Source organism: Podarcis raffonei, chromosome 17, assembly GCF_027172205.1.
Source record: "Podarcis raffonei isolate rPodRaf1 chromosome 17, rPodRaf1.pri, whole genome shotgun sequence".
Taxonomy (NCBI): domain Eukaryota; kingdom Metazoa; phylum Chordata; class Lepidosauria; order Squamata; family Lacertidae; genus Podarcis; species Podarcis raffonei.
This window is the reverse complement of record NC_070618.1, coordinates 9,913,812-9,935,572: the sequence shown is the minus strand read 5'-3', so window position 1 is coordinate 9,935,572 and position 21,761 is coordinate 9,913,812. Positions and strand designations below refer to the sequence as shown.

Sequence of the window (21,761 nt, the reverse complement as noted above, 5' to 3'; positions counted from 1 at the left end):
GATTTGCCTGGAGAACTGGTGAAAGAGTGGGTATATGTAAATTTTCCTGATTTAATTTGCCCTCCTCCAGCTGCTTTTGCTTTCATGAATATACACTTCAAACAAGCATCCATACTGCTTTGCCTCATTGTACCTACCTACACGGGATGCAGGTGGCGCTGTGGGTTAAACCACAGAGCCTAGGATTTGCCAATCACAAGGTCGGCGGTTCGAATCCCCGTGACAGGGTGAGCTCCGGTTGCTCGGTCCCTGCTCCTGCCAACCTAGCAGTTCAAAAGTACGTCAAAGTGCAAGTAGATAAATAGGTACCACTCCAGCAGGAAGGTAAACGGTGTTTCTTTGTGCTGCTCTGGTTCACCAGAAGCAGCTTAGACATGCTGGCCACATGACCCGGAAGCTGTACGCCGGCACCCTCGGCCAATAAAGTGAGATGAGCGCCGCAACCCCAGAGTCGGTCACGACTGGACCTAATGGTCAGGGGTCCCTTTACCTTTACCTTACCTACCTACACAAACACACATACATAATTTTATTTTCTTATATTCCCATTCCACCTTTCTTCCGTCATGGAGCCCATGGCAATGTGCATGTAGTTCCCAGACAGTCGCCCATCCAGACACAAACCACCCCCAGACCTGCTTAGCTTCAGTAAGGAGATGAACTCTTGTTCTTTCATACTGCACCCCGGACCTGTTCTACTTTCAAACCATTACCCTAATAAAAATCAATGAGGCACAGGAAAGTAATGAAGTTATATTTAAAAGCTTATTAAATGACTTATTCGCAGAAACTTCACATTTTATTCCTCCGGACACTTTTGATTCCCTTCTTTCAAACCTTGCCCCCCTTCTTTTTGAGAGTCAACATTTTTTAAAACCATAATCTGGTTTTTCTGAAAAGGGTAAACTCAGATTCAATGCGGGGGTGAATACAGGCTGCATTTTGATGCCAACAATGTTGTGTGGATACTGTGAGTAATTTGTTGTATTCCACAATAAATGCCAATCTGGAAGCAACCTATAACTAGTAAACCAGCTTTTTAGGTTGTTCCCATGTAAATTCTTCTCTTCCAAAATGCCCGTAGCATGCAGTCTGTTGATAAATGGGACTCTTCAAGTTCAGTTCTCTGTAAGCAAAGAAAACACATTTCTGTTATCTCACAAGACTAGCAGAGAAATCCTAGGTGGCTTCAGAGCCACCACACTTCACATGAGGCTACTCAGAAGTAAGGGGAACAGCGTGGAAGCACCTGCTCAGATCAGGGCCTGTCTGAGAGCTAGGAATGGGTGGAACCCCCAGCTTCTATGTAAGCTCTGTCTAAACTTTTTCATTGCTGAAGCTTCAGATGTCCTGATTGGGATGGGATGAATGAAGACAGACAACTCCACATTTTGAATGGGTCAAGTAGGGTGTTTTTTTTACTTTTAACCTTCTTCCTTAAGGGTTTTCAGATGACAAGCTCTTTTACCTTTCCCTCACATATGACTAGAATAAACAGAAGGGAGTTCCGTTCCATTCAGATAAATGGACTGGGTGATGGCAGTAAGGACAAACGCTCCATCATTTCAGACCATTTTGTTCCAACCATCTGAGATAAGAATGGAACTTAGGTTCTCTAGAAGGTTTTCCTGATTAGTTTAGAGCTCTTAGGGGTCCTCTCTTCTAAGTTGGGCTGAGCCCACCAGGTGTAGCATGGGACTAACAAACGCTATCTAAAGAGTCCACAAGCAAACTCTTGTGGCGGGTTGAATCCTGACCTCTCTTCAAAGTGAGAAATCCACTGGGTGCACTCTTAAGGCGAGGACACGTTCTTGGTCTCTCATCTGAAGGGAAAACTTTACCGTCGGCATCCAAAGATCCATTTTTAAAAGGACAAACCTTATGATTGGCCCAAGGCGAAGGTCAAAGTTCTTCTGAATGATATCCAGCAGCTCATCTTCTGATCTGTCCGAAGTACCGTAATGGAACACCGAGATGGCCAGTGGGTGACTCAATCCAATCGCGTAAGACAGCTGAAGGATATAGAAGTTCACTGTAGCTGAAGAGTATTTGAGTTCATATGAACTGATAGCATTACAGCTTGGGATCTGTTTCTGGTTACTTTATCAGTGGATACCTGAACCGGGGTTGCCCTTGTCTAAGTCCAACACCTTTTCTCCACCACACCACACTGACTCTTTTTAAACCACTTTGGATGCAAGTGTGAAGCATCTCTCCCAAGTTTCATTCAGAAACGGGACCCCTTAATAATTAGGGGATTTGAGGAAACACTGGTATAATCTGTGCTATCCATAGTACCAACATGAGGCACAGCAGTTATGTACTTAGGTACCCACACCCCCATAAAATTAATACATTTTATGAATGCAATTAACCCCTGTTGTTTATCACCCAGTTGAAAAGATTTCCACAATAAACGCAGCATTTGTAACATCGCAATGGCTCCCATTGACTAAGAATGCTGCCTGGAAGATAACCTTGATTCGCAAATAGAAAATCAGTAACAGCTATAGAAAAATCCAAGGGGAGGAAAGTTGCAAACAGAGTTCTTCAAATGTTTCAAGCCAACTCTATCAAGGGAAAGATTTGGTGCTACTCAATAAAGACAGCCTAGGACAGTTTTTCACTATCTCCTCTAACGAGACTTAGGCTGTGCACACATTGCTGGCTTAAAACAGCATTAGGTCATGCTTTTTCTCAGCTCAGATCAAATTTGGTTTTGGGAACAACAGATCAGAAAAGCAGCACTTAGTAAGAAACAACAGGATAGATATGAATGGCCGTACTGGGTGGGGATGTGGGTTAAACCACAGAGCCTAGGACTTGCCGATCAGAAGGTCGGCAGTTTGAATCCCCACGACGGAGTGAGCTCCCGTTGCTCGGTCCCTGCTCCTGCCAACCTAGCAGTTCGAAAGCACATCAAAGTGCAAGTAGATAAATAGGCAGGAAGGTAAATGGTGTTTCCATGAGCTGCTCTGGTTCGCCAGAAGCGGCTTAGTCATGCTGGCCACATGACCCGGAAGCTGTACACTGGCTCCCTCAGCCAATAAAGCGAGATGAGCGCCGCAACCCCAGAGTTGGCCACGACTGGACCGAATGGTCAGGGGTCCCTTTACCTTTTACCGCTTCCCAAATGACTGGTGAGAGCTCACTGGATGCAGAGTAAACGGCAGTGTGTACACCACCTAAGGTTACCCATGGTGTAGAGTTGTCCCAAGCAGTTTTTAATCAAGCAGCACTCAGCATAAAGGCTTTCCTCCAAACATACTGGATTTCATCTCTATTGTGCAATTCCCCCACATTTGGTCCAAGGCGCTACTCTCCCCCTCTTACCTGCACCAATACTCTCCTGCAAAGGCCTGCTTTCACCAGGGACTTTGCCACCCAGCGAGCTGCATAGGCTCCTGAACGATCCACTTTGGAGGGATCTTTCCCTGAAAAAGCACCCCCTCCATGAGCACCCCAGCCTCCATAAGTATCCACAATGATCTTTCTGCCAGTCAGGCCAGCATCAGCCTGAAAAGAAAAGAAATACATTTTTTAAATACTGTATTTTTCACTCTATAAGACGCACCAGACCATAAGACGCACCTAGTTTTTGGAGGAGGAAAACAAGAAAAATATATTCTGAATCCCTCTTGCTGTTCTGGCTTCTGGGATAGCTGCGCAGCCTGCATTCGCTCCATAAGACACACACACATTTCCCCTTACTTTTCAGGAGGGAAAAAGTGAGTTTATAGAGCAGTAATACAGTAAATAAAAAAAAAAATCACCAGGATGTTTACTTTGCTAACAATAAGAATGTCGAATTCATCTCTCAAGATCATAACCACTTCAAAATGCCATTACAGTGTAAAAAAGCTGGTACCGGGACTGCAATCCCATGCCCACTTATCTGGGTGTAAACATAAATCAACAGGACATACTTTTGAGAAGGCATGTATAGGATTCCACTACAACAGGGATGGGGAGCCTGTGCCCCTCCAGGTGTTACTGGACTACAAATCCCATCGTCCCTGACCATGCTGGCTGGGGCTGGTAGGAGTCAGAGTCCAAGATATTATGATAGTGTGGTTTTTATACGGTGGCAAATGCAGATGTCAGCGATACATTGATAGCCCAGTACTGGGTGGATTTTTTTTCTTCTCAGGGTCCTTTCTCTAAAAATCCCACCCCCCATGCTGTTATTTGCCCTAGGAGCTACAACATACAGATATGACATGGGAAAGGACATTGTTTCATCTTCCAGGAAAGCAGAGGCTATTTTTAAATACCAGTTCCTGGAACCAACAGGAGGGGAGAGAGCTGTTGCGCTCAAGTCCTACTTGTCGATTTCCCACAGGCATCTGGTTGGCCACCGTGAGAACAGGATGCTGGAAGGGAGGGGCCATTTGTTTTAATTGTTTTAATTATTTTTCCCCCTGCTGTCACATTGCACAAAGGCAAAGTAAATCTATATGTCAAGGAAGAACATTTTTGTCCTCGAAGGAAACAGATTATACACACACACACACACACACACACAGTGGTACCTCAGGTTAACAACTTAATTCGTTCTGTAGGTCCGTTCTTAACCTGAAACTGTTCTTAACCTGAAGCACCACTTTAGCTAATGGGGCCTCCCTCTGCCGCCGTGCTATGGCAGCGCAATTTCTGTTCTCATCCTGAAGCAAAGTTCTTAACCTGAAGCACTATTTCGGGGTTAGTGGCGTCTGTAACCTGAAGCATATGTAACCCGAGGTACCACTGTATATATATATAAACACACACACAAACACATAGAGTGGCATCGCAACAGGGGCTGGAGGCGGTGCGCCCCCGGTGCCATGTCTGTGGGGGTGACAAGAAGGCACTCCACGGGGGCTCGCAGCAGTGCTTGCAGCCACTGCACTGCAGCAGCCACATGTGGAGAATCCTCCATTTGCGGCTGCAACCATGAGCAGAGGATCCTGGCGCCGGCAGCAAACCGCTATGTACACATGTGCGGCGTCGCACGCATGCACTGTATGTAGCAATGCCGCACATGTGCTATACATAGCGGTTTGCTGCCGGCGCCACTTGAGCATGATACGGACGGTGGTGGGATCTCTCCGTCACCTCTACAGCCACACGTAGAGGATCCGCCATTCGTGGCTGTAGCGGCAACAGAGGGATCCTGGCACCATCCTTACGGTGCTGGAGCACCGCCGCCAACAAACCACTATGTACAGCGCATGTGTGGCGTCGCTACGTATGATGCATGCCTCATACATAGCGACTCGGCACATGCGCCCTACATAGCGACGCCCTGCCCCAGGTGTCACGACGCCTTCATTCGCCATATATATATATATATATATATATATATATATATATGAGAAACACACACACACAGAAACCTTTCCTACATTTAAGTGTTTTTAACATTGCGTTTCCGCACCCGTCTAGAATTCAGCTTAATGCAATGACTTCATTCGTTCCTGTTCAGAGTCCATCCAACACTACTTACAAAGCATGAATTCCAGAAAAATAAAAGGTTCAGATATTACTGTCCCACTCCAGTAAAACATTCCAATAATCCAGAACCCCAAAATCTAGGAAGAAATTTGGGGGTGGGGCAAATTTGGTAAGAATCCCAAAGTGCTACTGCCTGGTGGTCATCTTCAACCACAGTAACTGTATTTCTAAAAAAACCTACCGTACTTTAATCAGAGATGGCTGTTGCCTGTCCCATTATACCAGCTTGACATATTACAAATATATAATATTTGGCCCAGCCAGATGGGCAGGGTATAAATAATAAATTTATTTGTTTATTATTGTTATTGTTATTATTATTATTATTATTCAGTATCTTGTTTTACCTGTGACCATTTACACATTCCTATAAGGTTTATATTGTTCAAGGAACAATAGTCAATCAGGAGTTTTCTGCAGAGCATACATGTATCACACGCGCACAAACTGTTTGGAGCACAAATGTCTTTTTAAAGCAGCCTCAGGTTAAAGGGAAACTACAAACAAGGGTAGAAATTTAAGATTTAAATCAAGCAATAGCCTGGTAACCTTGCGGTACTTTGTTTGTTGCATTGGGGTTGTGTTCTATCTCATTTACTAGCTTTGGCAAAAGCCCCCCCCCCCCCCGCAGATTGACATTTGTTCTGATTCAGTGGCAAACAGCAGTTTCCCCATAGAAAGAGGCAGGGCAAATGAAAAACCAGTCAGATTCATGCTTTCTCTCTCTCTCTCATTATTGTATATCTAGAGGTTTGGAGGTTAAGGGTACAATACCTTAGGACCACCTGCTAGAAAGGCCTTACTCGGCAGGAGGTGATAGACTGTGTTTTCATCCAGGTATTTTGCTGGAACCACTTCTTTCACAACTTTGTCCATCAGCTCTTTCTGTATTTTCTGCAATGGCACCCCAGGAGCGTGTTGTACAGAAATGACCAAGGTGTGCATCCGGATTGGCTCCAGCGCACCGCCGACATCTCGGTATTCCATCGTGACCTACAAGATTGGCCGTAGGTTTAAACAGTTATATTTTTTGCTTCCACCACTTTGTACAACTCTGCTGAACAAGCCTGAGCTACTGTTTTGTTTTTCATCTATCTTCCGCTATCTTATGTTGCATTATTTTATTGCATCCTGATCCTAAAAAGTAAGTTCCACCAAACTCCCAATAGAACCTTTCTATTAGTCACTTTAATTTTCCTTTTACTGCAATGCAGACATGAATCGGTATAGACAATAAAAACATAGTAAGAGTGTCTGGATCCAGCCAATGACCCATCTGGTCCAGCATCCTGTTCTCACAGTCGCTAACCAAATTCCTGCGGGAAGCCTGGAAGCAGGATCTGAGCACCAAGAGCACCCTCCCTTCCTGTAGTTTCCAGAAACTGGTATTCAGTAGAATACTGCCTCCAGCAGTGAAGGAAGAACACAACCATCAGGGTCAGTAGCCACCGACTACTTGGAATATTGTGCAAAGAATGCTATCCTGATATATCAATATTCACCCACCTGCTGTTAACCAGCTAGCAAAGGGGGCATAGGTGGCGCTGTGGTCTAAACCACTGAGCCTCTTGGGCTTGCCGATTGGAAGGTCAGATGTTCAAATCCCTATGACAGGGTGAGCTCCCATTGCTCTGTCCCAGCTCCTGCCAACCTAGCAGTTCGAAAGCATACCAGTGCAAGTAGATAAATAGGTACCGCTGTGGCAGGGAGGTACTCTGTGCTCTGGTTTTCCGTTGCGCCAGAAGCGATTTAGTCATGCTGGCCACATGACCCGGAAAGCTGTCTGTGGACAAACGATGGCTCCCTTGGCCTGAAAGCAAGATGAGCACCGCAACCCCATAGTTGCCTTTGACTGGACTTAACCGTCAAAGGGTACTTTACTTTTACCTTTACCTAACCAGCTAGCTTAGTACCGTAGTAGTCAGGATTGATGGACTGTGGAAGCTAAAGGATAAGCAATGTTTATTCAACCCAATCTACAGGGTAGGATATCGGATCAGCATTCTATCCTGCAGGAAAAAAAACAGCAGTCACACAGATCACTGCGACTTTAGCTGGACTGGGACACAGGAAGTTGCCTTGGCTGCTTTGAGAACAGGATGCTGAAGTGGAGGATGGACCTCTGGCCTGACCCAGCAGGGCTTGATTTATGTTCATAGGGTATGATTCAAATAGACAAACAGTTTGTTGGGTGAAGCTGTAGAGCCCAGCAAAAGCTTTATACCACTTGGCTTTGCCAGTTGTCTACACTGGGCCAGGGATGAACTGTATCCATATGTTGACTGTTTACAATATTCTAGCTTCAACATAGCTTTGACCATGTTCACGTGACCATTTGAATGGATAATTTCAATGGGATATACCATATTTTTCGCCCTATAGGACTTACTTTTTCTCCTCCAAAAATGAAGGGGAAATGTGTGTGCGTCCTATGGGGCGAATGCAGGCTTTCGCTGAAGCCTGGAGAGCGAGGGGGGCGGTGCGCACCGACCCCTCTCGCTCTCCAGGCTTCAGGAAGCTCTCCGCTAGCCGTGGGAGACGCAGCTCTCCCACGGCTAGCGGAGAGCTTGCCTGCACCCAGAAGCTTGGGGCGCGCTGAGCTCAGCACGCCCCAAGCTTCGGGCTTCGGGCAGCGCTCCCACAGCTTGCGGATAGCAGCCTGTTCTGGGGGCTGGGGTCGGGGGAAGCTCGGGCTTCCCCCGCACCTGGGGGGGGGAATTCTTTATCCCCCCCAAAAAAAACCTAGGTGCGTCCTATGGGCCGGTGCACCCTATGGGACGAAAAATACGGTAAGCACGTCTCACTTATTTCAGACTTCAGCTCTGCTCATTATATTTGACAGTCCTCTGTATATACCAACCTGTGTTTTCCCATCAGGTCGAAGCCAGGGCAGAACTCCATTTCTCTCCAGGGATTTAATCTTCCCATTAAGTTTGTGCGCAAGCAAGATAGTTAGCGGCATGCACTCCTCAGTTTCATCGGTGGCGTAACCAAACATCAAGCCCTGCGTTAGAAATCACATGGCTATATTTACCATAAGCATATTGGCTTCTTCTACAGCTTCAAGTGCAGATTGGCAACACAGCCATAACTCTTGTTACGTTCGCTTCCTATTACGTTTTTTCAGGTTGTGTCCCACGGCGACTCGGAAGTACCGGAAAGGGTTACTTCCGGGTTTTGCCGCTCGCGCATGCGCAGACGCGCAAAATGACGTCACGCGCTTGCGCAGAAGCGGCAAATCACAACCTGCGTGTGCGCAGACGCGGGTTGCATTCCTTTCATGTTGTGAACGGGCCTCTGGGATGGATCCCTTTCACAACCAGAGGTACCACTTTAAAGCAACACATGCGCAGGTAGAAGTGAGGCAGCTAACCCCTTCCCCTTCTTTTCCTCTAAAATTGAGCTACAATTTCCAAGAGACAGCTACAATTCCCAGAGTGCTGAAGAATCAATCACCCTTCCAGGGAACTCTGGAAATTTGAGGTCAGTGAGGAGGATAGAGGGCTCTCCTAACAACTTTCAGCACCCTTAAGAAAAGACAGTTCCCAGGATTCTCTGGGGGAAGCCATGACTGCTCAAAGTAGTATGATACTGCCTTAAATGTATAATGCAGATGGGGTCACAGACAGAAATTGTAGGGGCCTGAAGTGCTTCATAGAAGAGGGTGGGAACCCAAACAAAAGCGTATTACCTGGTCTCCAGCTCCAATATCATCCCCAGACTTCCCCTCGGTGATGGCTTGTTTGATCTCATGGCACTGCTGCTCCAGGGCTACCAGCACAGTGCAAGTCTTGTAATCCAACCCTGTGAAGTGAATAGGTAAAGGTAAAGGGACCCCTGACCATTAGGTCCAGTCGTGACCGACTCTGGGGTTGCAGCGCTCATCTCGCTTTATTGGCTGAGGGAGCTGGCATACAGCTTCCGGGTCATGTGGCCAGCATGACTAAGCCACTTCTGGTGAACCAGAGCAGCGCACGGAAACGCCGTTTACCTTCCCGCCGGAGCGGTACCTATTTATCTACTTGCACTTTGAGGTGCTTTCAAACTGCTAGGTTGGCAGGAGCAGGGACTGAGCAACGGGAGCTCACCCCGTGGCGGGGATTCGAACCGCTGACCTTCTGATTGGCAAGTCCTAGGCTCTGTGGTTTAACCCACAGCGCCACCCACGTCCCTTGTGAAGTGAATAGCAAGCCACAATAACGGGCAACTGGCGCAGACGCAATGGCCTGGTTGGCACATCACACCAGTGCTTGGAATGAATTAATTCAAATTAACTAATCACGGAATTAATTCCAAAAATCTCTGAATGACACCTGCAAGTAGTTCGTATGATTTCCAGGTGGATTTAACATTAAATTCCTTTTGTGGTGGAGTTTTGCATGGTTTTCAACTCAATTTTAATTCTAATTCTGCATCTCTGTATCTTTTACATCTGGATTTCATTACACTTAACTCAATGTTTGATGGTGGCCAATGCATTTATCATTTTCACCTATCTGAAAAGTGATGCTGCTGTTTAAGCTTAAACACAATAATTGCTGGGAAAATAAATAAAACTCACTGAGTCATAGGAGGAGCAATTGTTGCAATCAATCTCCTTTTAACCATTTAGACACATTGTACTGCACAGGCTGCCAATAATTTTGAGTGGGATTCAATCACATTCCAATATATTCAGGTTGTGTAATTTAAATTGATGGTGAGGTCTTGCGCAACAAACCTGCTACCATAAAATATCTGACTTTTTGCAAAAAACGGAAATGATGACTAAATGCACTGGAAACTGCGGGATAACACTTGTTTCGACACAACATCGTTGAATCTTCCCAGAACCAATTCAGAACGAATGCTCATTAAATAGCCAGTGTCATCCAAGCATTTGTATAAACAAATCAAGTTGAATGCTCAATAAACAGGACATCTGGAAGGGCCCTTTATTTCTAACCCGAAAGCAGGATTCCAAACTATTACTAATACTAATAATCTTACAACAGCACATAAAATATAATTAAAACGTCAGAAAGCATAAACATCTCAACAGTCCTCAGTTTTCTCCAAAGTTTCTGCTAGACAAGACAGTACCTTTTTATTGCTATCTTAAATGTCAGACACGCATACCTTCCTATAGATTGCATCCACTATTGTCACATCGCTGAATAATAATAATAAAAAAACCGGTTTGAGGAACAAGCCAATGCATGCATGTTCCAAAGCAGGCATAGGCAAACTCCGGCCCTCCAGATGTTTGGGACTACAATTCCCATCATCCCAGCTAGGGATGATGGGAACTGTAGTCCCAAACATCTGGGGGCGGCGGAGTTTGCCCATGCCGGTTCCAAAGAGACGATGCTCCTTATAACATGTAGAAGCTGCTTCAAACTTCTCATTTCACACAACACCTTTCACAGAAGTTAATGAAGCTTGTTAAGTGAGTAGATTCTAGGTAAAATAACATTATAGTCACCAAGAGGCTCTGATGAGCACCTACTTGTTTCCTCTTAAACAGAATCCATACTTGGTCTATCTCCAGTGGTTTATTCAAGTACCACAACCCACCTTTGGAAGAGTCATCATAACCAATCTTCTGGAGGGTGTCTCTCACTACTTGCTGGTAATCAATGATAGCTTTTGAGGTAATTTCACCACATAGCAAGATCATCCCAGTTTTGGCCACACATTCTGCAGAAACATAATTCAAGAAAGCTAGTTATATACTGAGATATATATATATATATATATATATACATACACACACACACACACACACACACACACCAAATATTTCTTTTCCCCAATATAGACAGTGTGTACTTATGTCCCTGCTTGTATCTTTAAGGCATCTAGCTAAGGCCTTGCCCTGGATACCTGAAATTAGGCACATATCCGCTCAGAGCAGGGCCTTGTCCAAATGGAACATTCTCCTTTGTAATGGCAACGACTTGCAAGTAAAGACCTTTCCATTTTGGGGGGCATTTGCATTTTGAAGGGCATAGGTTCTACAAATTTTAATTGGCTCGATAATTAAACAGTTTAGGCTGCCCTTCTAATCTCATAGCTCTGTCATGCATCCTGATTTCCCTGGACATTAACGGGATTTCAAAGGTGGAGCGTTATGTGACATGTTACCTGACAAAAAGTTGTTTTCAGGAAGAGAATAACTTAGGAAGAAATTGGCAAGGGCTGGTTTTCACTCAGCATGCATGGAAGGGAACTATAAAGAGTGACTCTGTACCTGAAATGCTGCCTTAATAACTATTTATCATAATAACTCAAAGTCCAAAGGGTTATAACGGCTCTTAAGAAGCTCTTTGTAAGCAGTCCTCTGTGATCCTTGCTCATCTGGCTCCAAGCTAATTAATAATCAATAGCTAATAGTCTGTGGTCAATATTGCCTGCCATGTTTTGATATGCCCCCTTGGCTGTAAGTTTCCAGCCCTTGTAAATGATACTGACACACCTTCTACATGAAATTGCTACACCAGACTGACATATGCCTTCCAGAAATCCCATGTCCCCTAAGCACAGAAATTCCAGTGAATGGGAGAAAAGTGGTCAGTAGGTTTCAATGGATTTTAGACAATGTGTACTTATGTCCCTGCTTGTATCTTTAAGGCCTTGCCCTGGATACCTGAAATTAGGCACATATCCACTCAGAGCAGGGCCTTGTCCAAATAGAACATTCTCCTTTGTAATGGCAACGACTTGCAAGTAAAGACCTTTCCATTTTGGGGGGCATTTGCATTTTGAAGGGTGTAGGTTCTGCTGTTATTACTAGTCCTGCAAATTTTAATTGGTTCAATAATTAAACAGTTTAGGCGGCACTTCTAATCTCATAGGGCTGTCATGCGTCCTGATTTCCCTGGACATTAACAGGATTTCAAAGGTTGAATTGATGCCCGGGGGAATTTCCGAAAGGCAGCATTAAAAGAAAAAATTCTCAAGAACTCCCGAGTCTTCAACAATTTGTGTGGGGTCCTTTTTTTTAACTTTTTGAAATATGGCAACCCTATAATCCCAGTGTCGTAGGAGTATGTCCCTCTGAATTTACTTCTGAGCAGGCATGGTTCAGATTGCACGGTAAAGCTATAATTCTATATCCCCTTACCCAGGAGCAGGGCTATTTTTTCAGCCAAAACTTGCCAGAGCTCAGTTCTGGCACCTCTCAAGTGGGCGCCATTGCCATTCGAAGAGAATGAGGGCGGTGTTCATGGTGAGTTCTGGCACCTCTTTTTTGAGAAAAACAGCACTGCCCAGGAGTATACAATTTTGTTTTTGTTTTAATGGACGCGGGTGGCGCTGTGGGTTAAACCACAGAGCCTAGGACTTGCTGATCAGAAGGTCGGTGGTTCGAATCCCCGCCACGGAGTGAGCTCCCGTTGCTCGGTCTCTGCTCCTGCCAACCTAGCAGTTCGAAAGCACGTCAAAGTGCAAGTAGATAAATAGGTACTACTCTGGCGGGAAGGTAAACGGTGTTTCCGTGCGCTGCTCTGGTTCGCCAGAAGCGGCTTAGTCATGCTGGCCACATGACCTGGAAGCTGTACGCTGGCTCCCTCGGCCAATAAAGCGAGATGAGCACCGCAACCCCAGAGTCGGTCACGACTGGACCTAATGGTCAGGGGTCCCTTTACCTTTACCTTATAAAATTCTGCTATAGAGCTTTTGTTTGCCAATTGGTAAATCAATTTCAGCATTAGCCCTTTTGTTGTGTATTGTCTCCAACACCTAATTCCTAGTAGCATGGAGGCCTTAGCTTTAAGGTCCTGCTCTCCACTGTGGAATCTTTGTCTAGAATTTAGCCGACACTGGGCTTGAAATGTTTAAATTATGATGACTCTTTGCAACCACTTGGGATACAATTACAACACAGGGGGAACACCTCTTTGCTACTCCCCCCCTTTATAATTAAACTAGGCAGACAATGCACTATAATTCTGGGTAATGTTGAATAGCTTAGGCTCTAGAACACGGGTGTCAAACACAAGGCCCGTGGGCCGAATCCGGCCCGCCAGACCTCGTCATGTGGCCCGTGTAGCCGCCGCCGGCCGCCAGCCTTCACCTTTTATTTCCGCCGCCTCTTCAGCGCATGCGCGTCAGCCTACAAGCCAGAGAACGTCTGCCCTCTAGCAGCGCCGGCCGTTCTACACAGGAAACCTCCACTTTACATGCATTCAGGAAACCTCCACTTGTTTTTATATTTTATGTTTCTGCTTTCAGAGCTAGTTATTACTTACATTATTACAAAAAACAGTAATAATTGAATGCAGTGACAATAATTTATGATAATAGAGTGGACACATAGTCCTACAGATACAACCAGCCCTTTGAGGGTGACCAAACTGCTGATGCGGCCCCCGATGAATTTGAGTTTGACACCCCTGCTCTAGAATGAAGGTTGCACAAATGGACACACATATAATAGTGGTAGTCTGCTATACAGAAGTGAGGAGTCTTGCTGATGTTCTCCATATTCAGTTTCTTCCCCCTGCCTTATTGTTTAAAAAATAAATATAAGCATTTTGGCTGTTCACCTACTAAAATAGTCAGAAAAATAGATGTTACCGGGGTTCAAAATAGTGCAGAAATGGACAGAGGAGTTGTGCTGACACAGGAAGTGGCAAATACATGCCAATAATGGTTGCCCAGCTGCAGTACACCAGGTGCTTCAAGTGGCAATGGATGCATTACCTTGGGAGGAGGAAAGGGAATATTTATTTTCCCAGTAATAAAGCTTATCGTTGGAGAAATTCTATTTCTTTCTCAGTAACGAATACCTGCATTTTTACTGCACACTTAAAAAAAACCCACCCTGAAAAGATGTAACGAAACACAAGACACAAACCCTCTGTAAATTGCTCTGCTAGGCCATAGATGAGACTTACCACAAGCAACCTTAGCATCCGGATCAACCTTAATATGAGCATCAAGAACAGCATCACTGATCTGGTCACACAGTTTATCTACACGGGTGGAAAGGAAAAAAAACAAAAATAAGCCAGGTTTCTATAATTCATTTAGTTGTCAACTGTATAAGAACAGGCTGTCTAGGCTGCACTAGTTGGCCTGGAAGCCAATCCAGGTGGAATCTACGCACATATAAAAAATGTTCTGAAAATGCTTTTTATAAATATACAGTGGTACCTCGGGTTAAGTACTTAATTCGTTCTAGAGGTCCGTACTTAACCTGAAACTGTTCTTAACCTGAAGCACTACTTTAGCTAATGGGGCCTCCCGCTGCCGCTGCGCAGCCAGAGCACGATTTCTGTTCTCATCCTGAAGCAAAGTTCTTAACCTGAAGCACTATTTCTGGGTTAGCGGAGTCTGTAACCTGAAGCATATGTAACCTGAGGTACCACTGTATATATAAAAGCATTTTCAAAAATACATTGAATTTTCCATAAGGCTCACCATCGCCACCTAGTATCACATTGTATACTGCACTTAAAACACACTTAAGACTTTTATTTGCAGCTGTCTAGCTGAGTCCCCATATTATTATTATTATTATTAAAAAGAAACATTTTTCTGAGCTTTTCAGAGGTCACAATACCCTCCACAAGTACATCAAACATCCACTAGGGTTTGCTAGAAAGCAGTTATATAAAGAAACCACTGGGATAACAATTTTTTAAAAGGGAAATTCCCTTATTCCGAATAGGATTCCTCTCAAGAAAAGGGAAAAGTTGACAGTTTTGCTTTTAAAGAGTTCAAAGCAAGACCGTACCCATCACTGAGCAAACATAACAAGCACTAAACCTGCTGTATTAAGGCCAGTGAAAGCCACCTGAGCCGTCAGGTGGGGATGGATTAAGAATTGAAAATATCCATGGTTGGAAGCTTACTTGCTTCCATTCCCTACGGAAATTGGAGGCCTCAGAAGAGGCTATTAGAAAGTTACATTTTGCATTCACCAAACTGCTGGACAGGAAAGCCACATTCACTCACCTGAATGTCCCTCGGCAACAGACTCAGACGTGAAGAGGAATCTCTTCTCTTTCAGGGCGACGTTACGTGACATGTTACCTGACAGAAAGTTGTTTTCAGGAAGAGAATAACTTAGGAAGAAATCGGCAAGGGCTGGTTTTCACTCAGCATGCATGGAAGGGAACTATAAAGAGTGACTCTGTACCTGCACTGCTGCCTTACTAACCATTTATCATAATAATCAAAGTCCAAAGGGTGATAACGGCTCTTAAGAAGCTCTTTGTAAGCAGTCCTCTGTGATCCTTGCCCATCTGGCTCCAAGCCAGTTAATAGTAAATAGCTAATAGTCTGTGATCAATATCGCCTGCCATGTTTTGGCTGTAGGTTTCCAGCCCTTGTAAATGATACTGACACACCTTCTAAATTTAATTGCTACACCATACTGACATATGCCTTCCAGAAATCTCATGTCCCCTAAGCACCTAGCAGTTTGAAAGCAGTTGCAAGTAAAAATAACACACACTACAATGAACAAAGATTGTTCTTGTGTTGCTGTAGGTCATGTTAATGTTCTGGGGGACTTGCACCTCGCAGATAGAGCAAAGTGGCTTTCTGTGTGCAAGGGGAAAGGCTTACTTTTGTGTAGGCATAATAAACTGAAAAATGATCATGCTGAGCTATGGATGAGAGTGTCAGGGCTCCTAAGTTCAAGAGCAAGAGGAGGAAGACCTTGAATTTATTTGGCTAGATCACCATCTGATGGCAAACAACTTCTGTGCTCCAGGCTTAAAAGGGGTTACCGTGAAGAAGTATCCTACCTTATGCATCCATATCCGTCCTTTTCATATAATATGTGTCAGCCTGTCAAAGGGGCAGGCAGAAGCCAAGCTAACTTTGCGAAAGGATTATCATACTCTGTGGAACCCTGTCTTCTTTTCGCCTCTGGGCACCGTTGCATGAGGGCAAAGGGGGAGAAGCTCGTGACGGATGAGCAGAGATGGAGAGAAATTCCCTTTCAGGCTTTAAAACTATTCTGATGATGGATTCATAGTATTGTGGAGCTGGAAGGGACCATGAGGGTGACAAATCTCCACTCACACATGTAAACGGAGAGGAGGGGAAAGCGAGCCTAAGGCTTTTCCAAGGACTACCCCCACCCCCAGGGACACAGGTGGCGCTGCGGTCTAAACCACAGAGCCTAGGGCTTGCCGATCAGAATGTTGGAGGTTTGAATCCCCGCGACGGGGTGAGCTCCCGTTGCTCGGTCCCAGCTCCTGCCAACCTAGCAGTTTGAAAGCACCAAGTGCACATAGATAAATAGGTACTGCTCTGGCGGGAAGGTAAACAGCATTTCCGTGCGCTGCTCTGGTTCGCCAGAAGCGGCTTGGTCATGCTGGCCACATGACCCGGAAGCTGTACGCCAGCTGCCTCAGCCAATAAAGCGAGATGAGCGCCGTAACCCCAGAGTCGGTCACGACTGGACCTAATGGTCAGGGGTCCCTTTACCTTTACCCCCACCCTCCACCCCCAGCCAACCTGCTGTGCATTTAAAAGCCTCGTGACACGATGGGCAGCTATTTAACAGACAGGATTTGAAAGGACCCCGTTTTTTATTCACTAGGCCAAAGGTGCTTCCACCCTCCTGCCCCGCATATGGAGGACGCTCTGTTAATTGGGAACCGGACATCCGAAAGAAAACCGTCATTGACTCTTAAGCCTCACGCTATAAGACCCGCCTCCTCCGTGTTTGGACAGGTGCGTTCCCCCCCCCCTTGCTTGTTCTTTCGTCCCTTTACAGCTGGGGCAGCTCAGTCAATAGAACATAAAACAACTGTTAATCTCAGAGTTGTGGGTTTGAGCCCCGCTGTGAGCAAAAGCTTCCTGCTTTGCAGGGGTTGGATTAGGTGACTTGTGGTCCCTTCCAACAGAGCTATGATTTTAAAGCGATGTTTGCTTGTTTTCCAGGCCCTCATAATACACTGCAGGCAAGGAACAAAGCTAGCTACGACAGACAAAAACTGTGCTGAGCCTTTTGTATAAAAGTAAGAAACAAGTGCTCCTGCCAACCTAGCAGAAAGCACGGCAAAGTGCAAGTAGATAAATAGGTACTGCTCCAGCGGGAAGGTAAAGGGCGTTTCCGTGTGCTGCTCTGGTTCGCCAGAAGCGGCTTAGTCATGCTGGCCACATGACCCGGAAGCTGTATGCTGGCTCCCTCGGCCAATAAAGAGAGATGAGCGCCGCAACCCCAGAGTCGGTCACGACTGGACCTAATGGTCAGGGGTCCCTTTACTTTTATCTAGTAGCACTTTATAGACCAACTAAGTTTGTTCTGGTATAAGTTTTTGTTTACACACGAAAGCTTATAGCAGAACAAACTTAGTTGGTCTATAAAGTGCTACTAGACAATTTTTTATTTTTTTTATTTTTATTTTCAATTAAAATGTTGAGGAATAATGTTGAGGATTAAAATAAATGTTGAGATTTACGGACAGATTTCCTGTGATCCAATTATTTCATAAATTATTTCATTACACCATTCCTTGATAATCAGCTAGTATGTTTCTTAAAAGGGCAGAAAGCAATTGCATTTCTCCGTAACATTATTCAATTGTACACAATCAATGCTTATGATTTTACATATTTACAAATTCACTGTTGTGCACCTAATATGCAGTTTGTTCCACAATAAAGAAATATGGGTTGAGTAAGTGCTATTTTCAGAAGCTGAATTCTTTATTAATCTCAGTTTGCAAACTCTCAGACTCAAAGCTTTTAAACAGGATTTGGAAATCATTAAGATGTGGTTCGTAGTTTTGATCCCAGATTTGCCATCTCAGTTTATTTAGTTTCAGATGTGGTTATTTAAAAAAAAAAAAAGAAGCAGCAATCATTACACCAATCAGTGTAGCCTTCTTTAAAGCCAGCTTTCAAGCAGTCTACACTATAAGTCCAAGAACATTCTGGAAATGTCAGAAAACACAAGTTGGTTTTTTTATATACTGTATATTTGTATTTCCCATGAGAAATTCAGACCTGTATATGCACATTTCTCAGGAGAGTTCTTAAAAAGCGGGTACAGCAGCTAACATCTTGCACACAGGCCATGTTTCTCATATCGCATGGATTGCAACAGGACGACCACTGAAGAAAGTCTGATGAAAAATTGTCCACAGTGCACCGTTCTCATAGCCTGGAGGGCTGAAATTCTTCTTCAAGGACCTCCTCCACAGTCGCGTTCTCATAAGCAGGAGGGGGTGTGAGGGGCTCCGGACGTTCTGCCGGCTCTTCAACACCTTTGAGTTCGTGGGTATCCGAGACAAATCGCTGCAGTTTTGGCGGCATGAGCAACCTGAGGCGGAACCGGGACTGTAGATCTGCCTCCGAGGCACGCCGTGTGCCTGGTGCCACCGAAACACTGAACGCTTCGACCACAGTTTCTCCGTGGGCAGAAGGCTCAATGACCACGCTGTACGGAGGGGGCTCCACTGGGGTTGTCCCTGGGCTGGAGGTGATGGTCCAGATGGTTGGTCCCGATAAGTAGCCAGTAGTCACCACCTCCTCATATGCCGGTGCCTCATAGGCCTCATTGTCTATGCTGGTAAAAGAGAGGGGAAGTAGTTAAAAACACAAACCATTATAATAGCTCCATGCTAGTCACTGAAGGCACCACCCTCCCACGCTAATACTTAAGAGAAAGGGAGCCATTTGTTATTTGGGCAGTGTGGGATAGTGAGGGATAGAGAGACAGAGAGAGATAGAGAGGGATAGAGAGATAGAGAGAGATAGCAGTTGCATTGGAAGTAAGCATGGACACTGCAGGGATTTGAACCCCGTCCTGGGAACCAGGAGCGCCGACTACCAGTGTCTTTTGCTTTTTTTTTTTTAGCAATGCAACAAGGGGAAAAGCAAAACCTGAGAGAACATTCTGTGAATGTTCTCTCAGGAAAAAGAAAACCTGAAGATGTTAAGTAGAGCTCTTTGGATAAACCTGTGAAGAGAAAAAAGAAATTAGGAAAAAGAAGTGACCAATACAAAAAAATATTGCTTTGAAAAAAGACAACTGAGTGATGGAATGTGAACTTACCTAAAGCAGCACAGTCCAAATGCAGGTGACTCTCACTTCAGATACACTGAACTCTGCAAAGCCTGAAGGAAAGAAGAGCTGGAAGAAAAGAAGTCTTCTCCTACCTGCAGGTGAGCCTCATTGTGGTGACACGGAATAGGGCCTCTTCTGACAACTCAGTCACTGCAACCTGAAAGAGTCTTAGCCCAATGAGTTGCAGACGGAACACAATGGAGATTTTCTCCCTAGCCAAGCAAGGGATACTCACCTAAATGTCCTTCAGTCATGGAATACCATTTTGACCACCATTTTATTTGAAGCTGGATGAGCCATTAATCTAGAGGGGCAGAACAGAGACATCCAGAATCACTAGTTTGTCCCTAGTAACTTTCCACCAATCCTACAGAAAACAGGTTTTTTAAAAAAACAAAACAGCTTTTCTCACCACCATGACTTCTGTGACTCTGATGGAAGAGCTGGCTTCATTTGAGTGTTGCAGGATCTTTGGAGAGACCTGTGAAGAGACCAGCAGAAAAGAAAATGGGGAAAAGGAGAGACCAATACAAAAAAAAAATTGTATTGAAAAAAGACAACTGAGTGGTGGAATGTGAACTTACCTAAAGCAGCACAGTCCAAATGTAGGCGACTCTCACTTCACGTACACTGAACTCTGCGAAGCCTGAAGGAAAGAAGAGCTGGAAGAAAAGAAGTAGTCTTCTCCTACCTGCAGGTGAGCCTCATTGTGGTGACACGGAATAGGGCCTCTTCTGACAACTCTGTCACCGCAACCTGAAAAAGTCTTAGCATAATGAGTTGCAGATGGAACACAATAGAGATTTCCCCCTAGCCAAGCAAGGCATACTCTGGGAAGCCTGAAAGAAAGAAGAGCTGGAAGAAAAGAAGAAGTCTTCTCCTACCTGCAGGTGAGTCTCATTGTGGTGAAATGGAATAGGGCCTCTTCTGACAATTCTGTCACCGCAACCTGAAAAAGTCTTAGCATAATGAGTTGCAGATGGAACACAATAGAGATTTCCCCCTAGCCATGCAAGGGATACTCTGAGAAACCTGAAGGAAAGACGAGCCAGAACAAAAGGAGAGAAGGGCTGGAACAAAAGAAGAAGTCTTCTCCTACCTGCAATTGAGCCTCATCGTGATGACACAGAATAGGGCCTCTTCTGACAACTCGGTCACCCCAACCTGAAAGAGTCTTAGCCCAATGAGTTGCGGACAGAACGCAATAGAGATTTCCTCCCTGGCCAAGCAAGGGATACTCACCTAAATGTCCTTCAGTCACGGAATACCATTTTGACCGCCATTTTATTTAAAGCTGGATGAGCCATTAATCTAGAGGGGCAGAACAGAGACATCTAGAACCACTAGTTTGTCCCCAGTCACCTTCCACCAATCTTACAGAAAATGAGATTTAAAAAACAAACAGAAAGAAAACAGCTTTCTTACCACAGCTTTCTGTGACTCTTGTGAAAGAGCTGGCTTCATCTCAGTGTTGTAGGATCTTTGGAGAGACCTGTGAAGAGACCAGCAGAAAAGAAAATGAGAAAAAGGAGAGACCAATAGAAAAAACATTGTCTTGAAAAAAGACAACGGAGTGGTGGAATGTGAACTTACCTAAAGCAGCACAGTCCAAATGTAAGAAGAGCTGGAAGAAAAGAAGAAGTCTTCTCCTACCTGCAGGTGAGTCTCATTGTGGTGAAATGGAATAGGGCCTCTTCTGACAACTCAGTCACCCTGACCTGAAAGAGTCTTAGCACAAAGAGTTGCAGACGGAACACAACAGAGATTTTCTCCCTAGCCAAGCAAGGGATACTCACCCAAATGTCCTTCAATCGTGGAATACCATTTTGACTGCCATTTTTGTTTGAAGCTGGATGATCCATTGATCTAGAGGGGCACAGCAGAGAGATGAGATTCAGACTTAAAAAACTTTCCTAAGAGAAATAATACACTTTCACGCAGGGTCCTGGAGTTGCTACATCCCTGAGCAGTCGCTCTGCATCTCTTCCTCCACAGGAGCCAAGGACAAGCCACCTCTTTCTTATCATTGCCATCTGCAGCTTCATCCTCAAAATGCCTTCTTTGCTTTTCCACAATGGAATTGGCAAAGTCACCTTCATTTTGCTTGTGGTTTTTATCTTCCTCAAATGCTGGCATGTTTGGGACCTTCTGGATTTAGAAACATCTCCAGGAACAAAAAAACCATCAACAATGTTTTGGTGCCTGTCTTCTGCAATTCCCCCATAGCTTCAAATTAGGTAAAATGCTC

General features: G+C 44.8%; 2 protein-coding genes across 2 annotated transcripts; both read right to left on the bottom strand.

Moving 5' to 3' along the window:
- Positions 1-765: 765 nt before the first annotated feature.
- LOC128405165 (S-adenosylmethionine synthase-like) lies at positions 766-15,618 on the bottom strand. The gene is made up of 9 exons (XM_053371493.1): positions 15,439-15,618; positions 14,376-14,453; positions 11,053-11,175; positions 9,188-9,300; positions 8,357-8,500; positions 6,271-6,489; positions 3,334-3,516; positions 1,879-2,012; positions 766-1,126 (listed from the first exon to the last, which is right to left on the bottom strand). The coding sequence occupies exons 1-9, from the start codon at positions 15,509-15,511 to the stop codon at positions 1,024-1,026; spliced, it is 1,170 nt and encodes a 389-aa protein (XP_053227468.1). The 5' UTR covers positions 15,512-15,618; the 3' UTR covers positions 766-1,023.
- Positions 15,619-18,288: 2,670 nt separating this feature from the next.
- On the bottom strand, positions 18,289-21,649 carry LOC128405338 (uncharacterized). Its single transcript, XM_053371866.1, has 5 exons — positions 21,527-21,649; positions 21,336-21,379; positions 20,939-21,005; positions 19,926-19,994; positions 18,289-19,032 (listed from the first exon to the last, which is right to left on the bottom strand). Exons 1-5 carry the CDS (start codon positions 21,647-21,649, stop codon positions 18,601-18,603), a joined length of 735 nt encoding a protein of 244 aa, XP_053227841.1. The 3' UTR covers positions 18,289-18,600.
- Positions 21,650-21,761: the final 112 nt, after the last annotated feature.

Bases quoted from the DNA above. Each gene is read 5' to 3' on its own strand.
- LOC128405165 (XM_053371493.1), bottom strand. From the start codon at position 15,511: ATGTCACGTAACGTCGCCCTGAAAGAGAAGAGATTCCTCTTCACGTCT. The intron at 6,490-8,356 runs GTTGGTATATAC...CCAATCTTGTAG, and splicing joins GACCTGATGGGAAAACACAG to GTCACGATGGAATACCGAGA. The intron at 3,517-6,270 runs GTATTGTACCCT...TTTTCTTTTCAG, and splicing joins TTCTAGCAGGTGGTCCTAAG to GCTGATGCTGGCCTGACTGG.
- LOC128405338 (XM_053371866.1), bottom strand. From the start codon at position 21,649: ATGCCAGCATTTGAGGAAGATAAAAACCACAAGCAAAATGAAGGTGAC. The intron at 21,006-21,335 runs GTATTCCACGAT...GTCTCTTCACAG, and splicing joins CAAAAATGGCAGTCAAAATG to GTCTCTCCAAAGATCCTACA. The intron at 19,995-20,938 runs GTAAGAAAGCTG...GTCTCTTCACAG, and splicing joins AAGAGTCACAGAAAGCTGTG to GTCTCTCCAAAGATCCTGCA.